At 39.6% G+C, this 11,092-nt stretch overlaps 1 protein-coding gene across 1 annotated transcript; it reads right to left on the bottom strand.

Annotated features, from left to right (window-relative positions):
- Positions 1-530: 530 nt before the first annotated feature.
- On the bottom strand, positions 531-9,510 carry LOC149283990 (zinc finger and BTB domain-containing protein 35-like). The gene is made up of 6 exons (XM_089497312.1): positions 9,387-9,510; positions 8,863-8,964; positions 8,274-8,418; positions 6,516-7,225; positions 2,057-2,187; positions 531-1,190 (listed from the first exon to the last, which is right to left on the bottom strand). Exons 1-6 carry the CDS (start codon positions 9,508-9,510, stop codon positions 531-533), a joined length of 1,872 nt encoding a protein of 623 aa, XP_089353438.1.
- Between the last annotated feature and the right edge of the window lie 1,582 nt (positions 9,511-11,092).

Here is an 11,092-nt window from a genome sequence, read left to right as displayed (position 1 = left end):
TAAAGAGCTTTGTCTGAAGTGCATGGGAGAAAGGGGTCTCTGCATGCTACAGAACTGCGTACGAATGGATGATTATTCTGCCATGTCGGAGAAAATAATTCTCCAGGGGCCTAAACAACAGTCACAAACCAGTGATCTGATATTCAACTGGATTGTGAACCCGAAGGACAAGCTCAACAAACCAAAAGTGGCGAGCATTCTACTTTATGTAGCTTGGACGCAAGTTTTTTTTTCTCATAGGAAGCTTACTGCTTGCAGCCACTGCCGAGTTATATTATTTATAAAAAACAAAACAAACACACAAGTATAGGTTTCCAGAGCAATATTATTTTGCATTATGTATAGCTTCCTATGAAGTGGGTTCCATAGTCTTTTGTACAGAGTGCTAGGGCATCATATAGCAGACAGGACTGGGCCGCGGTCCAACATGTCCTCTGCCAATGCAGCAAAAAAAACTCTACACAATACTTAACATTGTTGAATCATTTTTTGGATTGTTTTATCATTTTAGCATCGGGCAGTTCAAGGTGCTACTCAGCTGTTGGCGCAATGTGTGCCATTTCAATTTGTCTAAACTGTACACTGTCTCCTTCTGTGTGCACAATTTGATGAAGTTCTACTTCCTCCGCTTGGCATGAGCCATCCTGTTCAATGGTTTGCTCCATGTGCTGTATACTGGACTCATCAAGGAGTTCCGTCTCCACCTCCTCCATGTGTATCTGATTTACATGCTCAACATGTACTTCCTCGACATGCACCTCGGTTCCCGGATCTATCTGAAGATGCTCCACTGCAATATGGCCCATGTGTACCTGTGCCTGGAGATCCAATATATGTGTTCCTTTTACTTGGTTGACTTCAAGCAGATCCTGATGTAAATGACCCACTGTTAAATGGGGGGGATCCACCTGCACCTGTATAACTTGATCTACAGGCACCACATGGACTTGTTCCACCTGCTCCACAAATGTCATCGATGCTACAGATTCCCCCTCTCCAGTTTCAGTCGGAAGCACAACCTCTGTCACAATTCGTTCGGCAATATTATGCGCCTCTTGTAGATGCTTCCTTAGCTCGCTGCCTTGCATAAACCACAAATCACACAGCGTGCAATGGTTCGGCTTATCCCCTGTGTGAAGCACCAGGTGGTCTTTAAACTGGTCCCAGCTATTAAAGACGCTATTGCAAACCTGAAAAAGAGAAACATTGTAGCAATTACAATATTTTATTTTACCAAAAACAGGTATCTGAAATGCTTGGCACCAGAAGTATTTCAGATAAGGGATAATTTCGGATAACAGATCTCACCCACGTCCAATTAGTTGTTCAGACTTTCCACACGCGGAAATGCCCCGGGGCAGCCTGACTAACAGACTAGAAGTGGAAAGAGTCCACTGACTTCAGAAGAGGTCAGACACCTTATCCAAATTTATCATTTCAGATAAAGGATACTCAAGCTGTATAACCCAAGACAATTTTTTTTTTTTTTTTAATTCAACTTCATTCAATTTGTACTAAGGCCTCCTTTTGGTCATCATTATTAAAATTATATTATTCGATCAAAGTACATCTAGTGCCACCATGTTTATTAATGGCGACCCCCAAACTGAGCTACTTTCTCAATGCGCAAGGCCAACTATCAAAACAACTTGAACATCTTAACTGGACTAAAACAAATCACTTCATTCCGTAAAGCATGGTTTTGTATGAGACGTATGGATTCCATTAACAACTAAATCACGGGTCACAAAAGATTCTAAATCATACTGTCTCTCAGAGCAACAAACTATTATTGCCATACTTTTGGATAGCAGAGATCTTTATGCAGAGAATACGACACAAAAAAAACAATATTGTTTATAAAGGCTGACTTTGATGCCCTCATCCATAAGATTGTTGCAGTCTTTTTTTGTACAATAAAGAAGGCACTTCTACAGTAAAGGGATAATTCTCCCCCGGTCACCATTGTGGAACGTCTCCCAAATCGCTAGAACTACGAGAGCCGTAACACCTGCAAGGGAGGAACGTTTAAAGAAGTACACAAACATTTTGTTACCTGACATTCATACAACTTCTTCCTTCCCTTCTTGGCACCAACTCCATACTGACAAGCCGACAAGTGACATTTCAGAGTACTGTTCCTGGCAAAGCGCTCGTGGCAGTTAGTACATTCAAATGGCTTTTCACCTGTTAAGAAGACAAATTACATGTAATGTAGAAAACACACAAACAGTATAAATTTCATACTTCAAAACTCAGATTCGTAAAGTTCCAGTGAACCGCCAGGCATTTACACTGGAGTTTTCAAGGGAATTGAACTGTAACTGCATTTTCCAAGCAAAATTATACATCATTCTAAAAGATAATTTCAACCCGCATCATCAAAACAGCGAGCGGATTGGTAAACCAGCTTTCTTCTTTCCTACTCTTCCAACTACGCCAAGCAACATTCAAGATTGAAAAGGGTATTGAAGCTCTTAACTAGACCTGCAGACAAGTTTATTAATTCAGGTTATGTCTTATTATACATTTTCCTGTATAAGTACAACATTTTTTATTTTTGGGACTTTTTTTTATGAAAGGTTTACCTTTTTATATTCACAATGTTTCTATTTCTCCTGAAAATGACTCTTTAATTCCCATTTCCAACCATCCAGCCCTCCCCGTAACACCAAGTTCTTCCACAAATCACCATCTTGCCACGTGCTTTGTGGTATGAGGTCTTCTAAAGCGGCACTTCAGCCATCACAAGCATGTTAATGAACATATCAGGTTAGAGGTCATTTTAAATGTATGTGGTGCGGCCCCTTGGAGGAATTCTGCACAATCTTCCAATGTGCATTTACCCCCTCCCAGCATTCAGCAATTTTCTACGAAGGAAACGTGTTTGGCTAAACAAATCTCCCTGCACGCGATGTACTTGCCACCAGTTGCTTGCGGAAAGATGGGGGCAGGTGTCTTTAGACCCCGTACACAATCGCTGAAAGCGATCGCATTTAATTCAGTAGGAGAGCTTTCCCGACACCGACTCGCTGACAATCAAGGGCAAGAATCGTCTGACCACGGAGGAGAGCAGCCTCAGAGGTTCATCTTCTACCACAGGTAAGGATACATAATTGGGGTAGGAAGGATCAGCATCCAATATACAATCCAACTACAAACAATTTTGAAGCTCTTACGCTTGTAATAACCAGTAGTTAGTAGGATTCATTTCAAAGTGCAGCGAGAGGGAGCCCATGTCGAGGTGTATTAATTGACCTGGTAAGGTTATGGGGTAGGATCGAAAGGGAAGAGACAGAGAAAGGGGCAAAGGCATGGCACAAAAAAAAAAAGGGGGGGGGGGGAAGGGGAAAGAAAATTAGATAAAGAGGCAGACTAATGGGTAAAGAGAGAGAAGAGGCTGGCCCAAAGGATGGGTTCAGTTGCAACACTTAATTCCGTGCCCCCTTTCGCAGTAACGAGAGGACGGGTGGGTTTGCTGAACTCTACCCAATAGAACCAGGTATCTCTCCTGCACGCTGCCGGCAGAAAGGGACAACGCCTCCAACACACGAGGTGGTGGACTCATCGTATTCCTAGCCACATAAAAAAAACAACAAAAAAAAAGGTTTCAAAAAAATAACCATAAAAAAAAAATAAAAAAAAAAAATCACATACTAAACCCCTTTCTGACCGGACTGTTTTTCAAAGTAACGTATTGCTATTTTATAAAAATGCCCCCTTCCACTCTACACAATTTTTTTCTTATTTCTGTACTTTTTTTTTTTGTTTAATGTTTATTTGTACAGGGTGAGGTACAAGGTGTGTGGCCACCTACATTTAAATTATATATTATATATATACTTTACATTTCCTTGGAATCGGATGGTTCCTCTTATGTCATGGTGACATCACTGACATCTATTTTTAATTACTCTATTTTTAGCTTTGTTTACGTTTTGAGATATAGATATATATACGTTATAGATATATATATTACATGGCTCCACTGCCCTGCATTGCTGATCACAACACCTACGATCAGCCTGCAGGGGAAACTCAGAGGTCTAGACCCTCTTCGAAGCTTTTTATGTTCATTGGTTCTGGCCAGCAAAAGGGCGACGTCATCTTAGCAGCCTAGCAATACGGCACATGGAATTGCTCCAGAGACCGATCTCACGTTTTTTAAAAAAAAACAAAAACATTTTTTGGGTGTTGCTGAATGCCTCGATAGTGAAGCATTTCAGCAACACCAGCTGAGCAAAGGAAGTGATTGTTGATCACTTTCATAGCTCCTTTATCCCCATGTTGTGCCAGTTGTCGTTACGGGGTTAAATATGTTACATAACACAGTAAGCAAATATTAGGAACAACACTAACAGTATATTCACAAATGTTACCAGGATGCAGGGCAGCTTATACAGACATGTGAAAAAGAATACACCCTCTTGCATATCAGGACATAATCACCCGTTTCTTAGCAGGTCTAAAATTAGGTAAATACAACCTCAGATGAACAACAATACATGACAAATTGCACAGTTTCATGATTTATTCAACAAAATAAAGCCAAAATGGAGAAGCCCTGTTTGAAAAAACAAAGTACATCTTATGATTCAATAGGTTGTAGAATCACCTTTAGCAGCAATAACTTGAAGTAGTTTTCTGTATGACTTTATCCGACACTCGTATCATTGTAGAAGAATTTTGGCCCACTCTTTGTTAAATCTTTGCTCCAGTTCATTGAGGTTAGTGGCCATTTATTTATGCATGGCTTTCTTAAAGTACTGCCACATTGGGTTAAGGTCAGGATTTTGACTGGGGTGTTGCAACAGCGTTATTCTTTTTCAGCCATTCTGTTGTAGATTTCCTGGTGTGCTCATCATTGATCCTTGGTGTGGGATCATTGTCAGGTTGCATGACCCAGTTTCGGCCAAGCTTTAGCTGTCAGACAGATGGCCTCACATTTGACTCTAGAATACATTGGTACATGAAGGAGATCATGGTCGACTCAATGACTGCAAGCTTCCCAGGTCCTGTGGCTGCAGAACAAACTCAAATTATCTCCCGCCCACCACTGTGCTTGATGGTTGCCATGAGGTGTTAGTGCTGATATGCTGCTTTTGGTTTTCGCCAAACGTGACGCTGTGCATTATGGCCAAACACCTCCACTTCGGTCTCCTCTGTCCAAAGGACATTGTTCCAGAAACCTTGTGGTTTGCAACTGTCTTGAATGTTTTCCCACTTTTAAATAATCTGCAGAATGATGTACTTTAAATTGTCTGGAAAGAGCCTTATAACCCTCCCCAGATTGATGGACAGCAACAATTGCTTCTTTCAGATCGTTGTTGATGTCTTTCCTTTTTGTTTTTACACGTTACTTCTCCATTTTGGCTTTATTTTTGTTGAATAAGTCATGACACGGTGCAATGTCATGTGGTGGTGTTCATCCGAGGTTGCATTTACCTAAGTGTTAGACCTTTTAAGGAACAGCTTGTTATTATGTCCTGATATGTAAAACTGTAGAATTCAAAGAGGGCGTACTTTGTTTTTTACATGACTGTATACGTTAACACTCAAAAGGTCAGTTTCCCATGCGTATCTCCCATTGCCTGAACACTGAAAGGGATATAAGATTTCTTGATGTTATTTTGCACTTGTTTCCACATATGAAGTACAACTGTGTCTTTAAAATAGACCTTTGAAACCATGGCTGAGTAAGTACATGTAAAGAAAAAAAATGGAACTATTATATTAATCTAAAAGAGACCTGAGTAGGGAAGCCAAATGCAGTGGTACATCATTGGTTGTGAAGGAGTTAAAATGGCATTGATGCAAAACCCGAGTTTTTTTTCCATACGTCATACAAAAAAGCCCCACAAGTGCAAAAAAATATTAAATGCAATGGACCATTGCAGTGATGAACTGTGTCTAGCTTTACAGTGTTTACAGCTTTGCTTAAATTGTTGGCGCTATATAAATAAAAGATTTTAATAATAAAAAAAAAAGGTGGCTTCAACACAATCCACATTTTTAAAGTCTGTATAAGGCCATCTCAGGAAACTGCTTGAGAATAGTTAGAGATTATTTGCAGTGCATGGGTACATATCATTTTAACAATGGTTTTTCCAGGGATCTACCTGCTTTTTAAGATGTAATGGAACTCTCCCTATTTATCAAAATGGTTATCTAAATAGCACATTGTTATCGTAATCAATTCTAGGTATTTAGCTTAGGGTGCATTTTTTTTCCCAAACACTGATTCTCCGAACACTGGCTGGTCTTGATAAAAACTATATGGATTACATTGAACTCAATATTTTAGCTGTATTTTATCACATATGACAATTATATGTAGCTAACTGGTTTAGAATATGTTTTTTTTTAGCGTTTTGTCTGCAATATGTTCTATAATATCTTTGAAATGCTGTGATCAGTGATCCAGAAATATTCAAAATATAATCGGTTTAGAGAATTTAGAGTAAAACCTTTGGCCTTTTCCATGAAGGCATAGTGAGAGTAGTAGGAAGTGTTACCTGTATGTTTGCGCAGGTGCTCTTTAAAATGTCCAAAGTGATCAAATTGCTTATCGCAGTACTGACACACGTGTATTTTCTTTGATGGCCTTTGTCTTTTGCCGGCATTGTTCTCATCGAGGTGACAGTAGGTAAGGTGCTGCTTCAAGGCAATCTCGCGCACATATCTTTTATTGCATATTTTGCACCGGTAAGTTTCAGCATTGTGGGATTTTATATGTTCCTTAAAATGGTGAAACAGTTTAAACGAACGACCACACTTATCACAATGGAACAAGTCATTGGCACGTGACAAATGGACAGCCATTAACTCATAGCCTTCGACCTGTTGGGTGGCAGCTTCGCTTTCACTCGTAACCTCTTCTTCCAGTTCCCTTTTCTGTTCCCCTTGGCGGTACTTGCTGGTTATGTCTGCCAAGAGGGCCAGGGCCGAGTCATCTGATGTCTCCGTGCTCTGGACATATTTCACAGATTGCTCAGGGCACACTGCCTCTTCCATGGTCTCAACATGGCCATCTAATTCAATTGCACCTTCTGCTATTTCCACTTCTATTTCAACAGGCTCAGCATCCGAGGGAAGGGTTTCTGTTATAATGTTGGAACTGTCTGTAATCTTCCAAGTTTTTATAGTTTCTTCTTCTTCCTCCTCCTCCTCCTCCTCCTCCTCCACCGGTTCAGTTTTTTCCTGAATGACTATGCTTTCTTTGCTCCTGGTCAGTACAGATGATTAAATGCATTAGAAATGAAGAATGAAGAAACATGCAACAATAGCCAGTCATGTCAGACACAGCACTTACTTTCAGAAACTATTTCAATCACAGACCCTGAGCAGATAACATATGAAAAATCAAACTCATACTCCTAAATGGGCTTACATACATCATATTCATAGCACAGAGGCCAAATGGGGGGGGGGTGGGGTGGCGTTGAAGATATGGTTTATTTGATATTCTCACCTACAGTCAAATCCAACAGCGGCTCTGCTGAATGCTACATGAAGGGCTCTCTGGTAAGAGGTTTTTTTTGTATACACAACCACCGCAGTCTCTTCAGACTTATCAATACAGAATTTCTTTTAGTGAGCATCGTAGCAGTGTTCAAACATTAAAGCGACGTCAGCAATTGCAGTGGACCCCCCCCCACAAAAAATTAAGGAGCAAGGCACTGACTGAAATACCTGGCGTTTTAATATTGGCAACGGATTATTACCCTTGACGAAGCAGGGCTCTGTCCCTGCCAAACGTGCATTAGGTTACGTGTTGTTTTCCGTAACTTAGCTTAATAGACTTATGTTGCCGGCAGGGAATAGTTCACCAGCATCATTAATCTTTTAGGGAGAGAAATATTATTAAGTGTAATGCCAGCCTAGATATACCCTTAGGCACACGGATTATCTCCCCGCTAGAGATACATAAGTAGAGTCAAGCCAATATCCGACAATATCATTAGGTGAACCGACCAGTCCCGGACAACTTTCTGTCTTAAGATCCAGCAACGAATATTTTACATATTAAGTCACCAGTATTTTAATGATATTTAGTAGTTTTTTTGTTTAGCCTAAATATTTAATGTGACAGAGAACTTTAAGCAGGGCATGATAGTGTATTGAAGAAACCTGTGCAAATCTGCCCCAATTGGTACTGTAAAAAAAGCCAGTCCTTCCAACAATACAGCTTGTCACTAACTTATCCACGTAAGGATTCAAATTCTAGCACTCGGTCTGAAGTTTTGCTATTGCGTATAAAATCTGCTCAGTACCTGAACCCAAGTGCTTTTATGGCTTCATGCATCTGAAGATACTCTGCCGCTTTCCATATGTCGCTGGCTTCCTCCTCGCCTTGGATCATCAGTTTTGCGGTGTACGTGAATTCTATGAGATGCTGGAAGGCTGTGTTGCTAACACCTAGGTCGAAAAACATTACCAACCAGGATTTAATAAAAAGAGTGGTTTGGGCAAACTGAATAAAAATCTAATTTAAACACACAGAAAAACATTATTTCTTAAGTGAAGTTAATTTATAATGGATTTCCTGATACCTGACCCCAAATAGTATAGATGATAAATACAACATAGTTTCAAACTAGATTTTGTCTCTCTTCATTTAGAAAATAATGCAATTATTTCTGTTTAATAGAATTTTCTGGATTTTAAAGGGAGACGGCAAACTCAGTTATCATGTAACTAACATATACTGTCCCAGTTTTGATTATATATATATATATATATATATAACATTCTGGCTTCTTTAGCACCAGAACACTTTCTCATTAGTCTTTACTGTTCTAATTTGCAAAGTGTAGAAGGGAAAGAAAATGTAATGCTATAAAATGAAAAAAAAACAAATACCTTCTATTTCAACCAACGGTTCCTGAGTGAAATCCTGAAAGAATTTGTTAAAGAAGTGACTGCAGGCAGCTAGGACGGCCTTGTGCGCTTTAAACTGATGCCCTGGACAAAGAAATATAAGAAGGATGAGATTTAGTGGACTACATTCCTGTTTAACCCTTTTAGTGTGAGATAAGCGAGCAGAAAGCAACAAGCAATGAAGAGGCATCTCGTGTCATTGAATTTTCACATAGAAACGGGTTTTTGCCATTGTACTAATTAGTCTAAAATGAACCTTACGTTACAACTATAGATATAAGATTATATGAAGAAGGCAAAGGGCACCTTCTATTACATTAATGGAATGGGGAAAAAATGTCTTTGGCATAAGTATCCGACATATCAAAAGCTGTGATAATTAAACAAAACCTAGAATGTTTCAGGCACATAGATGTATCCGTTAATTTTTGTGTGTGCAGGAAAATGAGACTTGGCTGGCTCTCGAAGGGTTAAAGCAAAATGCCAGTGTTATACAGGTTACATACCGTCCACAATAAGAGTGATGTCGGTAAATTGATCCAGTTCGCGCTGCTCGTTTAGCCTATCCATCATAACTTTATAATGGTCAGGGAATTCCTGGATGCAGCCCATCGTCTCTTCAGCTTCCATACCGAAACGGATTTTCTGGCGAAGAAAAGAAAACAGCAATTTAAACTCTAGCCGTAGAAATAGCAACTCTACTCAAACCCAGGAGACGCTCAGGACCAAAGAAAGGGAAAAAATAAATAAAAACGGCACACAAAATACATGCAACAGTCTGAAAAACCGTAAAAGGGTTATATCCTCCCGTGAAAGCTGCATCGGTATAACCGAAATCAAGGAAACAAAAACTGGCGGCACCGCATGCATATTACACCCAAAAGCCGAGTCTATTTAGTATTCAGGGATGGAAAGGCAGCAAGATAAAACGACAGCCTAAATATAATAATCCACTCCAGTTACTTATCTCTGCTAGAGTAGAATTATTGCGGGACAAAAAAAAGTTGTGGTTGTAACTATTGTCAAACTTTTACTCTAAATGGTAAATCTGAGTACCAAACAACAAAGCGAAGCCATTCAATCTGATCTATAATTTACCATCCGAAAAAGGAGGAGCTCCTGAAAGACATCTCATGTAGGCATACTCAGTATGTTACTCAAGTGTTAATAACTAAACCCATGGAAAAATATAAACCAACAGATTGTGTGCAGGCATCAACCTACTGGCAGAAATTACACTCCCGCATGACCAGAGACACCTTTTCTATTCCGTCCATCTCAACGTGCGTCACATTTTGTACGTTTTTACTGTCTCACCGTTTTCGCCGGTGCTCTTTAAATAAATACACGCAACTTGGCCCATACAATTCTGATGTAATCTATAGTAGTGCAGAACTCTACGCCAGGGGTTCTCAAACTGCGGCCCTCCAGCTGCTGCAGGACTACATCTCCCATAATGCTCCTTCAGCTAAGGGGCTGGCTGAGGAGTATGGGAGATGTAGTCCTGCAGCAGCTGGAGAGCCGCAGTTTGAGAACCCCTGCTCTACGCCAACACCGCTGGATGGAAACATTTCTACCAGATCCCTTCCGCGAACCGCACTACTCTTATCCTAGAGCAAACCCTACAACAAAACTAAAAATCCTGTGTGTGTATATATAAATATATACTGTCTATATATACACCTATATATTATTACCGATACACACAGCACATGTATACTATGCTATTTTGTTCTGCAATTTTATTTTTTTTAAGTTCGGATTACTCCTCCGCTATTTGACAGAACCTTGTGCTGACCACGTTTGTAAAAAGAACAGAAAATTCAGGACAACTAATAATAATAATAATAATAATAATATGGGCCTTGAACCCGGATAATTCAGCAATCATCTTAAAATAAATATACAAGACAAATAAGTTGTTTGAAAAAAAATTCATATTTTAAGAGTTGCAGGTAATAGCTACCCTTTGAAAATATAGACATCAGTGGCCCTTACAATAAAAACACTTTTCTTTCATGGAACCAGCCCTGTATAATGTATAATTCAATAGTGAGAACTATATAAAACACAGCTCTTCATAACGTATAGTGAAGCCATAGGCAATTAATGTATACGGATAGATGCACAACGGAATAGACTAAGAGGTGACCTGGAACACAGGCAATTTACAACGATTTAACCGTGAAACGCCCTAAAACAATCTAAGAGA

Source organism: Sceloporus occidentalis, unplaced genomic scaffold, assembly GCF_023333645.1.
Source record: "Sceloporus occidentalis isolate IW3139 unplaced genomic scaffold, rSceOcc1.0.p SCAF_101, whole genome shotgun sequence".
Lineage (NCBI taxonomy): Eukaryota > Metazoa > Chordata > Lepidosauria > Squamata > Phrynosomatidae > Sceloporus > Sceloporus occidentalis.
This window is presented reverse-complemented; position numbering and strand designations above follow the sequence as displayed.